Source organism: Hemiscyllium ocellatum, chromosome 33 (genome assembly GCF_020745735.1).
Source record: "Hemiscyllium ocellatum isolate sHemOce1 chromosome 33, sHemOce1.pat.X.cur, whole genome shotgun sequence".
In the NCBI taxonomy this organism is placed as follows: Eukaryota; Metazoa; Chordata; class Chondrichthyes; order Orectolobiformes; family Hemiscylliidae; genus Hemiscyllium; species Hemiscyllium ocellatum.
In genome coordinates, this window is record NC_083433.1 from 9,120,956 (window position 1) to 9,139,342 (window position 18,387).

At 46.4% G+C, this 18,387-nt stretch overlaps 1 protein-coding gene across 1 annotated transcript in view; it reads left to right on the forward strand.

The window, feature by feature from the left end:
* The window catches only part of LOC132831202 (SH3 and multiple ankyrin repeat domains protein 1-like), a 267,969-nt gene that overhangs the window by 158,791 nt on the left and 90,791 nt on the right, over positions 1–18,387 (forward strand). The window contains exons 20-21 of the mRNA XM_060849215.1: positions 3,865–3,921; positions 5,957–6,072. Coding sequence (XP_060705198.1) covers positions 3,865–3,921; positions 5,957–6,072 — 173 coding nt within the window. The remainder of the gene's footprint in view (positions 1–3,864; positions 3,922–5,956; positions 6,073–18,387) is intronic.

Below are 18,387 nucleotides of genomic sequence, written 5' to 3' on the forward strand. Positions count from 1 at the left end.
TCCGGACTCGGAAACAGATCCCCTTTCCGTCACGAACCACACTGCAAGGATTCCTCAAGGCTCACCAGTGCCTCCTCCTGGGCACTCGGAGAAGGACATTAAATGCCAGCCCAGTCAAAAATACCCATTGAATGAATACATTTTGTTTGTAAGACATTATTAAACTTTTCTGTTTTCAGCAATGGAGACGGGGGTTAAATTTGGTTTCGCTGACTTGAGTACCCTTCAAGTTCAATCATCATTATCTTTCTCTTCATTCTTTCACGGGATGTGGGCATTGCCTGCCATTTGGTTGCTGTCCCCAATTCCACTTGAACCAGTGGTTTTCTTGGACCATTTTGGAGGAGGGTTAAGAGTCCGCCACATTGCTGTGGGTCTGGAGTCACATACAGGCTAGGCTGGGTAAGGGTAGCAGATTTCCTTACCCGAAGGGTGTTTGTGAATCAAATGGGTTTTTGCAAATATCAGTGCCCGTTGTCATTGTCACTGTTACTGAGGTTAGAAACACAGAAAATAGGAGAATTTGGCCCTTCAAGGTAAAAGCAATGACTGCAGATGCTGGAAACTAGATTCTGGATCAGTGGTGCTGGAAGAGCACAGCAGTTCAGGCAGCATCCAAGGAGCAGCGAAATCGATGTTTTGGGCAAAAGCCCTTCATCAGGAATAAAGGCAGTGAGCCTGAAGTGTGGAGAGATAAGCTAGAGGAGGGTGGGGGTGGGGAGAAAGTAGCATAGAGTACAGTGGGTGAGTGGGGGAGGGGATAAAGGTGATAGGTCAGGGAGGAGAGGGTGGAGTGGATAGGTGGAAAAGAAGATAGGCAGGTAGGACAGGTCATGGGGACAGTGCTGAGCTGGAAGTTTGGAACTGGGGTGAGGTGGGGGAAGGGGAAATGAGGAAACTGTTGAAGTCCACATTGATGCCCTGGGGTTGAAGTGTTCCGAGGCAGAAGATGAGGCGTTCTTCCTCCAGGCATCTGGTGGTGAGGGAGTGGCGGTGAAGGAGGCCCAGGACCTCCATGTCCTCGGCAGACAGGGAGGGGGAGTTGAAATGTTGGGCCACGGGGCGGTGTGGTTGATTGGTGCAGGTGTCCCGGAGATGTTCCCTAAAGTGCTCTGCTAGGAGGCGCCCAGTCTCCCCAATGTAGAGGAGACCGCATTGGGAACAACGGATACAATAAATGATATTCGTGGATGTGCATATAAAACTTTGATGGATGTGGAAGGCTCCTTTAGGGCCTTAGATAGAGGTGAGGGAGGTGGTGTGGGCACAGGGTTTACAGTGGCAGGGGAAGATGCCAGGATGGGAGGGTGGGTTGTAGTGGGGCGTGGACCTGACCAGGTAGTCACGGAGGGAACGGTCTTTGTGGAAGGCGGAAAGGGCTGGGGAGGGAAATATATCCCTGGTGGTGGGGTCTTTTTGGAGGTGGCAGAAATGTCGGCAGATGATTTGGTTTATGCGAAGGTTTGTAGGGTGGAAGGTGAGCACCAGGGGCGTTTTGTCCTTGTTACGGTTGGAGAGGTGGGGTCTGAGGGCGGAGGTGCGGGATGTGGACGAGATGCGTTGGAGGGCATCTTTAACCACATGGGAAGGGAAATTGTGGTCTCTAAAGAAGGAGGCCATCTGGTGTGTTCTGTCATGGAGCTGGTCCTCCTGGGAGCAGGTACGGCGGAGGCGGAGGAATTGGGAATACGGGATGACATTTTTGCAAGAGGTAGTGAGGGAAGAGATGTAATCCAGGCAGCTGTGGGAGTCGGTGGGTTTGTAAAAAATGTCAGTGTCAAGTCGGTCGTCATTAATGGAGATGGAGAGGTCCAGGAAGGGGAGGGAGGTGTCAGAGATGGTCCAGGTAAATTTAAGGTCAGGGTGGAATGTGTTGGTGAAGTTGATGAATTGCTCAACCTCCTCGCGGAAACACGAGGTGGTGCCAATGCAGTCATCAATGTAGTGGAGGAAGAGGTGGGGAGTGGTGCCGGTGTAATTACGGAAGATCAACTGTTCTACATAGCCAACAAAGAGACAGGCATAGCTGGGGCCCATACGGGTGCCCATGGCTACCCCTTTGGTCTGGAGCAAGTGGGAGGATTCAAAGGAGAAATTGTTAAGGGTGAGGACCAGTTCGGCCAAACAAATGAGAGTGTCGGTGGAAGGGTACTGTTGGGGGTGTCTGGAGAGGAAAAAACGGAGGGCTTGGAGGCCCTGGTCATGGCGAATGGAGGTGTAGAGGGATTGGATATCCATGGCGAAGATGAGGCATTGGGGGCCGGGGAAACAGAAGTCTTGGAGGAGGTGGAGGGCGTGGGTGGTGTTTCAAACATATGTGGGGAGTTCCTGGACTAGGGGGGATAGGACAGTGTCGAGGTAGGTAGAGATGTGTTCAGTGGGGCAGGAGCATGCTGAGACAATGGGTCAGCCAGGGTAGTCAGGCTTGTGGATCTTGGGAAGGAGGTAGAACCGGACAGTGCGGGGTTCCCGGACTATGAGGTTAGAAGCTGTGGGTGGGAGATCTCCAGAGTTCCAAACTTACAGCTCAGCACTGTCCCCATGACCTGTCCTACCTGCCTATCTTCTTTTCCACCTATCCACTCCACCCTCTCCTCCCTGACCTACCACCTTCATCCCCTCCCCCACTCACCTATTGTACTCTATGCTACTTTCTCCCCACCCCCACCCCCCTCTAGCTTATCTCTCCACGCCTCAGGCTCACTGCCTTTATTCCTGATGTAGTGCTTTTGCCCGAAATGTCGGTTTCGCTGCTCCTTGGATGCGGCCTGAACTGCTGTGCTCTTCCAGCACCACTGATCCAGAATCCATTTGGTCCTTCAAGCCTCCTCCACCATTCAATATGACCGGAGCTGATTATCCCTGTTTTCACCCCCTCCATCTCCTTTGGTCTCTTCAGCCCTAAGAACTAAAATCAAACTCCTTCTTGAAAGCATTTGATGCTCTGGCCTCAACTGCTGTCTGTAGCAGAGAATTCCACAGGTTCCCTGGGTGAAGAAATCTCTCCTCATCACAGTCCGAAATGGCCTCCCCTCTAACCTTAGACTGTGAGCTCTAGTTCTGGACTCCCTAGTCATGGGGACCACCCTTCCCCTGTCTAGCCCTGTTAGAAGTTCTATGGGACCCACTCCTTATTCTTCTGAACTCCGAAGAATCTAGCACAAAGCGACCCTGTGTTTCTTCATTCATTGGTCCTGCCATCCCAGGAATCAGTCTGGTCACTCTTCATTGCACACTCTCCATTGCCAGAACTTCATTCATCCAATAAGGAGAGAGTAAACTGCACACTGTACTCCAGAGCTGGTCTGAGCAAGGCCATGTATGATTACAGCTGGCAATGCTGCTGCTGGACTCGAATCCTCTGGCCATAGACACCATTTGGTTTCTCCACCACCTGTTCCATCTGCAAACTTTATCCTCTAGAGTTATTAGAGTTCACCAGCAGCCAAAGTAGGATTAGACCTGGAATGTCAGTGCGTGGCACGGTGGTAGTGTCCCTATCTTAGGGCCAGGTGCTCTGGGTTTGAGTCCCAACCCGGACTCGGGTGTGGAAGGACCCATCATGATGTGCTTCCTTGCTGTTACCCTTTGTACTTTAGCGAGGAAAACTGCAACAGATAAAGAGCACGGAGATCTGGATGACCTGAGTCCAGGTTAAAATCTTCCCCAGCTCCGCCATTATTTGGCTGTTGGAAAGTATTCCCCTCCTTTGAAAGTTGGGTCACACCTCACATCTTCGCTGGTTCACTCCACAGAGAGGCCTCTGGGATGACCCTCTAAAGAAGAGAGCGTAGACCTCTCGAAGAACACGCTGGGCTACCTGACCTCTAACCTTCTGTCAACCTGTCGCTTTGTGTCTTTCAGATTACGAGTCCCAGCAGTCTACCGAGAAGAGGCGAAAAGTTTATCAAATGGCATTAAGTAAATAGCCAATGCTACCTTTAAAAACAAACGCACCCTAAATACTGGGGGGTACTCAACAGACAGTCTCGAAATTGTGTTTCCGCGGGGAGCAAGTCTTTAATACTCAAATCAGGAAATGCAGAGCAGATCCGAAAATGGACCGTTGCTAAATACATTACGGGCAGACTTGTGGCTCTGCAGGTCTGGGATTTGAACCTTACTGAACAGAGAGGGTGTTGCTGATTCCCCTCACATCAGGACCCATGCAAGAATGCCAAACTTCAAAGGAATGCAGCAATAAATACCACGGTAGAGAGGGTGCTGACTGATTCACAAGTCAATTCTGATTGTCCAAGATTTAGCTTCAGCAGAAGATAATCCGTTGAGCTTGCAATGTGGCTCATTTCCGCTCAGTAGAAGTGACGCATATTCATTTACAGAAATCCGTTCTCTGCAAACAAAAGGAATATTGTCAAGCCTTGCACCTGTCTTCAATTACCCTGGAGCATCGGGAGCCTATAATTCCTCATTGCATTCTCCGTGGCAACACCTCAGCCACTCAGAGCTGACTTGCCAACCAATTGGTGCCCCTTTCTCCCGTAGAGAAAATTGTTGCGAACCTCTGAACTTTGACACTCTTGCACGTGTCCTGATGGGTGCAAGTTTAAGCAACATGCTCCTCTCCTTTCCAGTAAAGTTTCTGGAATGTTCTGCTTTCAGAAGGAAGGCTGCAGCATGTTTGGCCGTCAGGATGAGTTACGAGGCTGCTGTCGGTGTCACAGGTTTGGAAGGATGTCCAAGGGCACTGGGGAGGTTTGCTAGAATAGAAGCAGAGATGAGGAACTTCCAAAACATGAAGAGCACACACGCACCGGTCTTAGAGCCGGGATGGTTAAAGGGAGATTGATTAGAGGCATTCGAAATTCAAAACTGTATCTACCAACAGAAAGGTCAGGAATCAAAGAGGTAGAACTCTACGACGAGTGTGTGGGCGATGGGAAATGTGGAGAATTTTATTGATACAGCAAGTTATTGCAATCTGGAGTGGGCTACCTGAAAAGGGCATTGAAAGCAGATTCAACTGGAATTGCAGAAGGTGGTCAGATAAATACTTGAGAAGGTAAAGTTAGCAGCACGACAGGGAAAAAGCAAGTGGGGTAGATTAGAAGGCTTTTTGACAGTCTTGATGGGCTGAATGGTCTCCTGTGATGTAAAATTCAAGAAGGTCCATTTTATCTTTTCAAATTATTCCATCGAAGGATGTGTTGACTCACTGAAACCAGCTCAATTTCATGTTGAATGGTTGATTTGTGGGGAATTTGGGATGTTGGTTATAGCACCAGTCAGAAAGAGGGTTAATGTCCAACACTCTGGGAGGGGTCTCTAATTCCAGGTGAGGCATTTCCACTCAGCAGATTGTGGAAGGACAAACTTCAGTTTGTCAGCTTTTGGGGTGGGGGGGCAGGCTGTGTCTGCCTGTCTGAGGGGGAGTGAGGGAGTAGTGACGGAGCATTAGGGAGAGAGGGGGATAGTGAGGGGGAGTGTTTGAGTGTGAAGGTGACAGTGAGGGAGTGAGGGGGTAGTGTCTGAGTGCTAGGGAGAAAGGGCGATAGTGAGGGAAAGTGTCTGAGTATGAGGGGGATAGTGAGGGAGTGAGGGGGTAGTGTCTGAGTGTGAAGGTGACAGTGAGGGAGTGTGGAGGTAGTGTGTGAGTGTTAGGGAGAAAGGGGGATAGTGAGGGGGATATTGAGGGGGAGTGTCTGAGCGTGAGGGCGATAGTGAGGGGGAGTGTCTGAGCATGAGGGCGATAGTGAGGGGGTTGGTGAGGGGGAGTGCCTGAGCGTGAGGGGGAATGGTGAGGGAGTGAGGTGGAGTGTCTGAGCATGAGGGGGATTGGTGAGGGGGAGTGTCTGAGAGTTTACTGACCCCTGACCACTTGCTCCTCCGGGGTACTGACCCCGACTTCTCGCTCCCCTGAGATACTGACCCCGACCACTTGCTCCCCTCAGCATACTGACCCCTGACCTCACTGAGCTTCCTGTTGTCCCCGCAGACAGATTGGATGAGATTTTGGCAGCAGCCCAGCAGTCTATTGCGAACGAGAGTGCCGGCGGTCAGGCTAATGTGCCGAAACCACGCACTGCAGCTCGAACCTTCTACAGCGCTGAGGTAAGCCTGTCACGACTCTACTGCAACCTTGAATGAAGCAGAGCCCAGCAGGGAGAGAGAGAGGGGCCAAGTAGCCTTAGGGGAACCGGGGCTTACCCTCTCACTTTTCCAGGGCTCTCTTTTTCCAACTTTCACTCCTTGTCCCTTTCTTTCACTCCACCCCCATGCTGCCTCTCACACCTTTCTCTGTCTCTATCATCACACCTCTCTCACACTGCTGCGTCCTCCTTTCTTTTACTCATTCCCTCCTTCTCTTTCTTCTTCCCGATCACCTTCCTTTCTTCCCTCCCTCCTTCCCCTCTCTCGTCTGTTCTTAATCCCACCTCTCACCCATCTTGCTTCCTTCTATCTCTCACTCTCTCCCTCTCTTTCTCCCTGTCTCTCTCACTCCCCCTTCTATTCTCATTCTCGAACCCCTTCACTTCTTCCTTCCCAGCTTCCTTCCTTCCCTGTCTCTTGGTCTGATTTTGTCCAGGGTTGATTCGTTATGTGCTCTCTCACCATTGTGGGATAATTAAGGAGAAACTAATTTCTCGGGTCATAAAGTGATCATTCAATCGTGCTTAAGCTGAGAATTTCAAGCCACGTGCAACAATTGTTTGAAATACGGTTATGTGAAGGTTCATTCAATATGGAGAAAGGTGTGGGGAAATGTGTCAAGGAGCTGCAGTTAAGTTGGAGTGAGATTCGTTCACCTGCTGACTGTACTGTGTAACAGACTAATGAGGCTCATTCACCTGCTGACTGTACTGTCCAACAGATTAATGAGGCTAATTCACCTGCTGACTGTACTGTCTAACAGGTAAATGTGGCTCATTCACCTGCTGCCTGTACTGTGTAAAAGATTAATGAGGCTCATTCACTTGCTAACTGTACTGTCTAACAGGTTAATGAGGCTCGTTCACCTGCTGCCTGTACTGTGTAACAGATTAATGAGGTTCGTTCACCTGCTGACTGTACTGTGTAAAAGATTAATGAGGCTCATTCACTTGCTAACTGTACTGTCTAACAGGTTAATGAGGCTCGTTCACATGCTGCCTGTACTGTGTAACAGATTAATGAGGTTCGTTCACCTGCTGACTGTACTGTCTAACAGATTACTGAAGCTCATTCACCTGCTGACTGTACTGTCTGACAGGTTAATGTGGCTCATTCACCTGCTGCCTGTACTGTGTAAAAGATTAATGAGGCTCATTCACTTGCTAACTGTACTGTCTAACAGGTTAATGAGGCTCGTTCACCTGCCGCCTGTACTGTGTAACAGATTAATGAGGTTCGTTCACCTGCTGACTGTACTATGTAACAGGTTAATGAGGCTCGTTCACCTGCCGACAGGACTGTCTAACAGCGTAATGAGGCTCGTTCACCTGCTGACTGTAATGTCTGACAGATTAATGAGGCTAGTTCACCTGCTGCCTGTACTGTGTAAAAGATTAATGAGGTTCGTTCACCTGCTGACTGTACTGTGTAAAAGATTAATGAGGCTCATTCACTTGCTAACTGTACTGTCTAACAGGTTAATGAGGCTCGTTCACATGCTGCCTGTACTGTGGAACAGATTAATGAGGTTCGTTCACCTGCTGACTGTACTGTCTAACAGATTACTGAAGCTCATTCACCTGCTGACTGTACTGTCTGACAGGTTAATGTGGCTCATTCACCTGCTGCCTGTACTGTGTAAAAGATTAATGAGGCTCATTCACTTGCTAACTGTACTGTCTAACAGGTTAATGAGGCTCGTTCACCTGCCGCCTGTACTGTGTAACAGATTAATGAGGTTCGTTCACCTGCTGACTGTACTATGTAACAGGTTAATGAGGCTCGTTCACCTGCCGACAGGACTGTCTAACAGCGTAATGAGGCTCGTTCACCTGCTGACTGTAATGTCTGACAGATTAATGAGGCTAGTTCACCTGCTGCCTGTACTGTGTAAAAGATTAATGAGGCTCATTCACTTGCTAACTGTACTGACTAACAGGTTAATGAGACTCGTTCACCTGCTGCCTGCATTGTCTAACAGGTTAATGATGTACGTTTACCTGCTGACTGTACTGTGCAACAGAGTAATGAAGCTCATTCACCTGCTGACTCTACTATGTAACAGGTTAATGAGTCTCGTTCACCTGCTGACAGGACTGTCTAACAGCGTAATGAGGCTCATTCACCTGCTGACTGTAATGTCTAACAGATTATTGAGCCTCATTCCCCTGCTGACTGTACTGTGTAACAGATTAATGAGGCTCGTTCACCTACTGACGGTACTGTCTAACAGATTAATGTGTCTCGGTCACCTGCTGACTGTACTGTCTAACAGATTAATGAGGCTCATTCACTTGCTGACTGTACTCTCGAAAAGGTTAATGTGGCTCGTTCACCTGCTGACTGTACTGTCGAACAGGTTCATGTGGCTCGTTCACCTGCTGATTGTACTGTCTAATAGATTAATGAGGCTCGTTCACCTGCTGTCTGTAATATGTAACAGATTAATGAGGTTCATTCACCTGTTGACTGTACTGTCTAACAAGTTCATGAGGCTCGTTCACATGCTGACTGTACTGTGTAACAGATTAACGAGGCTTGATCACCTGCTGACTGTAATGTGCATCAGATTAATGAGGTTCGTTCACCTGCTGACTGTACTGTCGAACAAAATAATGAGGCTCATTCACTTGCTGACTGTACTGTGTAACAGCGTAATGAGGCTTGTTCACCTGCTGGCTGTACTGTGTAACAGATTAACGTGGGTCGTTCACCTGCTGACTGTACTGTGTAACATATTAATGAGGCTCGATCACCTGTTGCCTGTGCTGTGTAAAAGATTAAAGAGGCTTGTTCACTTGCTGACTGTACTGTATAACAGACTAATGAAGCTCGTTCACCTGCAGCCTGTACTGTGTAACAGATTAATGTGGCTCGTTCACATGCTGTCTGTCCTGTGTAACAGATTGATGTGGCGCGTTCACCTGCTGACTGTACTGTGTAACAGATTAATAAGGTTCATTCACCTGCTGACTGCACTGTGTAACAGATTAATGAGGCTCGTTCACTTGCTGACTGTACTGACTAACAGGTTAATGAGGCTCGCTGACCTGCTGACTGTATTGGCGAACAGATTAATGAGGCTTGTTCACTTGCTGACTGTACTGTCTAACAGGTTAATGAGGCTCGTTCACCTGCTGACTGTACTGTCGAACAGGTTCATGTGGCTCGTTCACCTGCTGATTGTACTGTCTAACAGATTAATGAGGTTCATTCACCTGCAGACTGTACTGTAACAGATTAATGAGGCTCATTCACCTGTTGACTGTACTGTCTAACAGATTAATGAGACACATTCCCCTGCTAACTGTGCTGTCTAACAGATTAATGAGGCTCTTTCAACATCTGACTGTAGTGTGTAACAATATATGAGGCTTATCCACCTACTGACTGTACTGTGTAACAGATTAATGACGGTCGTTCGCCTGCAGACTATATTGTCTAACAGGTTAATGAGGCCCGTTCACCTGCTGCCTGTACTGTCTAACAGATTAATGGGACTCGTTCACCTGCTGACTGTACTGTCTAACAGATTAATGAGGCACGTTCACCTGCTGACTGTGCTGTGCAAAAGATTAATGAGGCTTGTTCACTTGCTGACTGTCCTGTCTAACAGATTAATGTAGCCCGTTCACCTGCTGACTGTACTGTCTAACAGATTAATGAGGCTCGTTCACCTGATGACTGTCCTGTCTAACATATTAATGACTCTCGGTCACTTGCTGACTGCACTGTCTGACAGATTAATGAGGCTCATTCACCTGCTGACTGTAATGTCTAACAGATTATTGAGCCTCGTTCCCCTGCTGACTGTACTGTGTAACAGATTAATGAGGCTCGTTCACCTGTTGACTGTACTGTCTAACAAGTTCATGAGGCTCGTTCACATGCTGACTGTACTGTGTAACAGATTAACGAGGCTTGATCACCTGCTGACTGTAATGTGCATCAGATTAATGAGGTTCGTTCACCTGCTGACTGTACTGTCGAACAAAATAATGAGGCTCATTCACTTGCTGACTGTACTGTGTAACAGATTAACGTGGGTCGTTCACCTGCTGACTGTACTGTGTAACAGATTAATGGGGCTTGCTCACCTGCTCACGATACTGTGTAACAGGTTAATGAGGCTCGCTCCTTTGCTGAGTGTACTGTGTAATATATTAATGAGTCTCGTTCACCTGTTGACTGTACTGTCTAACAGATTAATTAGGCTCGTTTACCTGCTGACTGGACTTATAGCAGATTAATGAGGCTCATTTACCTGCTGACTGTACTGTGTCACAGATTAATGGGGATCGTCCACCTGCTGACTATACTGTGTAACAGGTTAATGAGGTTCGTTCACCTGCTGCCTGTGCTGTGTAAAAGATTAAAGAGGCTTGTTCACTTGCTGACTGTACTGTATAACAGACTAATGAAGCTCGTTCACCTGCAGCCTGTACTGTCTAACAGATTAATGAGGCTCGTTCACCTGATGACTGTCCTGTCTAACATATTAATGACTCTCGGTCACTTGCTGACTGCACTGTCTGACAGATTAATGAGGCTCATTCACCTGCTGACTGTAATGTCTAACAGATTATTGAGCCTCGTTCCCCTGCTGACTGTACTGTATAACAGATTAATGAGGCTCTCTCACTTGCTGACTGTACTGTGTAACAGATTAATGAGGCTCGTTCACCTGTTGACTGTACTGTCTAACAAGTTCATGAGGCTCGTTCACATGCTGACTGTACTGTGTAACAGATTAACGAGGCTTGATCACCTGCTGACTGTACTGTATAACAGATTAATGAGGCTCGCTCACCTGCTGACAGTACTGTGCAACAGGTTAATGAGGTTCGCTCACCTGCTGCCTGTACTGTGTAACAGATTAATGAGGCTCTCTCACTTGCTGACTGTACTGTGTAACAGATTAATGAGGCTCGTTCACTTGCTGACTGTACTGTCTAACAGATTAATGAGGCACGTTCACTTGCTGACTGTACTAATATATGAATGAGGCCACTTCAATTGCTGACTGTACAGTGTAACAGATTTATGATACTCGTTCACCTGCTGACTGTACTGTGTAACAGATTAAGGAGGCGCGTTCACCTGCTGATTGTACTGTGCAACAGGTTAATGAGGCTCGTTCACTTGCAGACTGTACTGTCTTACAGATTAATGAGGCACGTTCACCTGCTGACTGTACTGTGTAACAGATTAATGAGTCTCCTTCACCTGATGACTGTACTAACAGGTTAATAAGGTTCGTTCAACTGCTGAATGTACTAATATATTAATGAGGCTGGTTCAATTTCTGACTGTTCTGTGTAACAGATGTATGAGGCTCGTTCACCTGCTGACTGTACCATGGATCAGATTAATGAGGCTCGTTCACTGACTGACTGTACTGTGTAACAGATTAATGAGGCTCGTTCACTTGCTGACTGTACTGTCAGATGAATGAGGCTCGTTCACCTCCTGACTGGACTGTGTAACAGAAAAATGCGGCTCGTTCACTTGCTGGATATACTGTCCAACAGATTAATGAGGCTCGTTCACCTGATGACTGTACTGTGTAACAGATTAATGAGGTTTTTCACCTGCTGCCTGTACTGTGTAACAGATAAATGAGGCTCGTTCACTTGCTGACTGTATTGTCAGATTAATGAGGCTCGTTCACCTCCTGACTGGACTGTGTAACAGATAAATGAGGCGCGTTCACCTGCTGACGGTACTGTGTAACAGATTAATGAGGCTTGTTCACTTGCTGAGTGTATTGTCTCACAGATTAATGAGGTTCGTTCACCTGCTGACTGTACTGTGTAACAGATTAAAGAGGCTCATTCACCTGATGACTGTACTGTCTATCAGGTTAATGAGGCTCGTTCACCTGCTGACTGTACTGTGTAACAGATTAATGAGGCTCGTTCACCTGCTGACTGTCCTGTCTAACGTATTAGTGACTCTGTTCACCTGCTGACTGTACTGTCGAACAGATTAATGAGGCTCGTTCACTTGCAGACTGTACTGTCTTACAGGTTAATGAGGCTCGTTCACCTGCTGACTGTAATGTGTAACAGATTAAAGAGGCTCGTTCACCTGCTGATTGTACTGTGCAACAGGTTTATGAGGCTCGTTCACTCGCATACTGTACTGTCTAACAGCGTAATGAGGCTCGTTCACCTGTTGACTGTACTGTCTAACAGGTTAATGAGGCTCGTTCACCTGCTGACTGTACTAAAAGATTAATGAGGCTCGTTCACCTGCTGCCTGTACTGTGTAACAGATTAATGAGGTTCGTTCCCTTGCTGACTGTATGGTGTAACAGATTAATGAGGCTCGTTCATTGGCTGACTGTACTGTCTAACAGATTAATGAGGCTCGTTCACTTGCTGACTGTACTGTCAGATTAATGTGGCTCGTTCACCTGCTGACTGTACTGTGTAACAGATTAATGAGGCTCGTTCACCTGCTGCCTCTACTGTTTAACAGGTTTATGTGGCTCGTTCACCTGCTGACTGTACTGTCTAACTGTTTAATGTGGCTCGGTCACCTGCTGACTGTATTGTTTTACAGATTAATGAGACTCGTTCACTTGCTGACTGTACTGTGTAACAGATTCATGAGGCTCGTTCACCTGCTGACTGTACTGTGTAACAGGTTAATGAGGCTCGTTCACCTGCTTACTGTACTGTCTAAAAGTTTAATGTGGCTCGTTCACCTGCTGACCGTACTGTGTAACAGATGAATGAGGCTCTCTCATTTGCTGACTGCACTTGCAACAGATAAATGAGGCTCGTTCACCTGCTGACTCTACTGTGTAACAGATTAATGAGGCTCCTTCACCGATGACTGTACCAACAGATTAATGAGGCGCGTTCAACTGCTGAATGTACTGTGTAACAGATTAATGAGGCTCCTTCACCGATGACTGTGCTAACAGATTAATGAGGCGCGTTCAACTGCTGACTGTACTGTGTAACAGATTAATGAGGCTCATTCACCTGCTGACTGTACTGTCTAACAGATTAATGAGGCTCATTCACTTGCTGACTGTATTGTGTAACAGATTAATGAGGCTCATTCACCTGCTGACTGTACTGTCTAACAGATTAATGAGGCTCATTCACTTGCTGACTGTATTGTGTAACAGATTAATGAGGCTCATTCACCTGCTGACTGTACTGTCTAACAGATTAATGAGGCTGATTCACCTGCTGACTGTACTGTGCAACAGATTAATGAGGTTCGTTCACTTACTGACTGTACTGTGCAACAGATTAATGAGGTTCGTTCACCTACTCACTGTACAGTCTTACAGATTCATGAGGCTCGTTCACTTACTGACTGTACTGTGTAACAGATTAATGAGGCTCAATCACCTGCTAACTGTACTGTGTCACAGATTAATGAGGCTGATTCACCTGCTGACTGTACTGTGCAACAGATTAATGAGGTTCGTTCACTTACTGACTGTACTGTGCAACAGATTAATGAGGTTCGTTCACCTACTCACTGTACAGTCTTACAGATTCATGAGGCTCGTTCACTTACTGACTGTACTGTGTAACAGATTAATGAGGCTCAATCACCTGCTAACTGTACTGTGTCACAGATTAATGGGGCTTGCTCACCTGCTCACGATACTGTGTAACAGGTTAATGAGGCTCGCTCCTTTGCTGAGTGTACTGTGTAATATATTAATGAGTCTCGTTCACCTGTTGACTGTACTGTCTAACAGATTAATTAGGCTCGTTTACCTGCTGACTGGACTTATAGCAGATTAATGAGGCTCATTTACCTGCTGACTGTACTGTGTCACAGATTAATGGGGATCGTCCACCTGCTGACTATACTGTGTAACAGGTTAATGAGGTTCGTTCACCTGCTGCCTGTGCTGTGTAAAAGATTAAAGAGGCTTGTTCACTTGCTGACTGTACTGTATAACAGACTAATGAAGCTCGTTCACCTGCAGCCTGTACTGTGTAACAGATTAATGTGGCTCGTTCACATGCTGTCTGTCCTGTGTAACAGATTGATGTGGCGCGTTCACCTGCTGACTGTACTGTGTAACAGATTAATAAGGTTCATTCACCTGCTGACTGCACTGTGTAACAGATTAATGAGGCTCGTTCACTTGCTGACTGTACTGACTAACAGGTTAATGAGGCTCGCTGACCTGCTGACTGTATTGGCGAACAGATTAATGAGGCTTGTTCACTTGCTGACTGTACTGTCTAACAGGTTAATGAGGCTCGTTCACCTGCTGACTGTACTGTCGAACAGGTTCATGTGGCTCGTTCACCTGCTGATTGTACTGTCTAACAGATTAATGAGGTTCATTCACCTGCAGACTGTACTGTAACAGATTAATGAGGCTCATTCACCTGTTGACTGTACTGTCTAACAGATTAATGAGGCACATTCCCCTGCTAACAGTGCTGTCTAACAGATTAATGAGGCTCTTTCAACATCTGACTGTAGTGTGTAACAATATATGAGGCTTATCCACCTACTGACTGTACTGTGTAACAGATTAATGACGGTCGTTCGCCTGCAGACTATATTGTCTAACAGGTTAATGAGGCCCGTTCACCTGCTGCCTGTACTGTCTAACAGATTAATGGGACTCGTTCACCTGCTGACTGTACTGTGCAACAGATTAATGAGGTTCGTTCACCTACTCACTGTACAGTCTTACAGATTCATGAGGCTCATTCACTTACTGACTGTACTGTGTAACAGATTAATGAGGCTCAATCACCTGCTAACTGTACTGTGTCACAGATTAATGGGGCTTGCTCACCTGCTCACGATACTGTGTAACAGGTTAATGAGGCTCGCTCCTTTGCTGAGTGTACTGTGTAATATATTAATGAGTCTCGTTCACCTGTTGACTGTACTGTCTAACAGATTAATTAGGCTCGTTTACCTGCTGACTGGACTTATAGCAGATTAATGAGGCTCATTTACCTGCTGACTGTACTGTGTCACAGATTAATGGGGATCGTCCACCTGCTGACTATACTGTGTAACAGGTTAATGAGACTCATTCACCTGCTGCCTGTACTGTGTAACGGATTAATGAGGCTCGTTCACTTGCTGACTGTACTGTGTAACAGATAAATGAGGCTCATTCACCTGATGACTGGACTAAAAGATTAATGAGGCGCGTTCAACTGCTGACTGTACTGTGTAACAGATTAATGAGGTTCGTTCACTTACTGACTGTACTGTGCAACAGATTAATGAGGTTCGTTCACCTACTCACTGTACAGTCTTACAGATTCATGAGGCTCGTTCACTTACTGACTGTACTGTGTAACAGATTAATGAGGCTCAATCACCTGCTAACTGTACTGTGTCACAGATTAATGAGGCTGATTCACCTGCTGACTGTACTGTGCAACAGATTAATGAGGTTCGTTCACTTACTGACTGTACTGTGCAACAGATTAATGAGGTTCGTTCACCTACTCACTGTACAGTCTTACAGATTCATGAGGCTCGTTCACTTACTGACTGTACTGTGTAACAGATTAATGAGGCTAAATCACCTGCTAACTGTACTGTGTCACAGATTAATGGGGCTTGCTCACCTGCTCACGATACTGTGTAACAGGTTAATGAGGCTCGCTCCTTTGCTGAGTGTACTGTGTAATATATTAATGAGTCTCGTTCACCTGTTGACTGTACTGTCTAACAGATTAATTAGGCTCGTTTACCTGCTGACTGGACTTATAGCAGATTAATGAGGCTCATTTACCTGCTGACTGTACTGTGTCACAGATTAATGGGGATCGTCCACCTGCTGACTATACTGTGTAACAGGTTAATGAGGTTCGTTCACCTGCTGCCTGTGCTGTGTAAAAGATTAAAGAGGCTTGTTCACTTGCTGACTGTACTGTATAACAGACTAATGAAGCTCGTTCACCTGCAGCCTGTACTGTGTAACAGATTAATGTGGCTCGTTCACATGCTGTCTGTCCTGTGTAACAGATTGATGTGGCGCGTTCACCTGCTGACTGTACTGTGTAACAGATTAATAAGGTTCATTCACCTGCTGACTGCACTGTGTAACAGATTAATGAGGCTCGTTCACTTGCTGACTGTACTGACTAACAGGTTAATGAGGCTCGCTGACCTGCTGACTGTATTGGCGAACAGATTAATGAGGCTTGTTCACTTGCTGACTGTACTGTCTAACAGGTTAATGAGGCTCGTTCACCTGCTGACTGTACTGTCGAACAGGTTCATGTGGCTCGTTCACCTGCTGATTGTACTGTCTAACAGATTAATGAGGTTCATTCACCTGCAGACTGTACTGTAACAGATTAATGAGGCTCATTCACCTGTTGACTGTACTGTCTAACAGATTAATGAGGCACATTCCCCTGCTAACTGTGCTGTCTAACAGATTAATGAGGCTCTTTCAACATCTGACTGTAGTGTGTAACAATATATGAGGCTTATCCACCTACTGACTGTACTGTGTAACAGATTAATGACGGTCGTTCGCCTGCAGACTATATTGTCTAACAGGTTAATGAGGCCCGTTCACCTGCTGCCTGTACTGTCTAACAGATTAATGAGGCACGTTCACCTGCTGACTGTACTGTCTAACAGGTTAATGAGGCTCGTTCACCTGTTGACTGTGCTGTGCAAAAGATTAATGAGGCTTGTTCACTTGCTGACTGTCCTGTCTAACAGATTAATGTAGCCCGTTCACCTGCTGACTGTACTGTCTAACAGATTAATGAGGCTCGTTCACCTGATGACTGTCCTGTCTAACATATTAATGACTCTCGGTCACTTGCTGACTGCACTGTCTGACAGATTAATGAGGCTCATTCACCTGCTGACTGTAATGTCTAACAGATTATTGAGCCTCGTTCCCCTGCTGACTGTACTGTATAACAGATTAATGAGGCTCTCTCACTTGCTGACTGTACTGTGTAACAGATTAATGAGGCTCGTTCACCTGTTGACTGTACTGTCTAACAAGTTCATGAGGCTCGTTCACATGCTGACTGTACTGTGTAACAGATTAACGAGGCTTGATCACCTGCTGACTGTACTGTATAACAGATTAATGAGGCTCGCTCACCTGCTGACGGTACTGTGCAACAGGTTAATGAGGTTCGCTCACCTGCTGCCTGTACTGTGTAACAGATTAATGAGGCTCTCTCACTTGCTGACTGTACTGTGTAACAGATTAATGAGGCTCGTTCACTTGCTGACTGTACTGTCTAACAGATTAATGAGGCACGTTCACTTGCTGACTGTACTAATATATGAATGAGGCCACTTCAATTGCTGACTGTACAGTGTAACAGATTTATGATACTCGTTCACCTGCTGACTGTACTGTGTAACAGATTAAGGAGGCGCGTTCACCTGCTGATTGTACTGTGCAACAGGTTAATGAGGCTCGTTCACTTGCAGACTGTACTGTCTTACAGATTAATGAGGCACGTTCACCTGCTGACTGTACTGTGTAACAGATTAATGAGTCTCCTTCACCTGATGACTGTACTAACAGGTTAATAAGGTTCGTTCAACTGCTGAATGTACTAATATATTAATGAGGCTGGTTCAATTTCTGACTGTTCTGTGTAACAGATGTATGAGGCTCGTTCACCTGCTGACTGTACCATGGATCAGATTAATGAGGCTCGTTCACTGACTGACTGTAGTGTGTAACAGATTAATGAGGCTCGTTCACTTGCTGACTGTACTGTCAGATGAATGAGGCTCGTTCACCTCCTGACTGGACTGTGTAACAGAAAAATGCGGCTCGTTCACTTGCTGGATATACTGTCCAACAGATTAATGAGGGTCGTTCACCTGATGACTGTACTGTGTAACAGATTAATGAGGTTTTTCACCTGCTGCCTGTACTGTGTAACAGATAAATGAGGCTCGTTCACTTGCTGACTGTATTGTCAGATTAATGAGGCTCGTTCACCTCCTGACTGGACTGTGTAACAGATAAATGAGGCGCGTTCACCTGCTGACGGTACTGTGTAACAGATTAATGAGGCTTGTTCACTTGCTGAGTGTATTGTCTCACAGATTAATGAGGTTCGTTCACCTGCTGACTGTACTGTGTAACAGATTAAAGAGGCTCATTCACCTGATGACTACTGTCTATCAGGTTAATGAGGCTCGTTCACCTGCTGACTGTCCTGTCTAACGTATTAGTGACTCTGTTCACCTGCTGACTGTACTGTCGAACAGATTAATGAGGCTCGTTCACTTGCAGACTGTACTGTCTTACAGGTT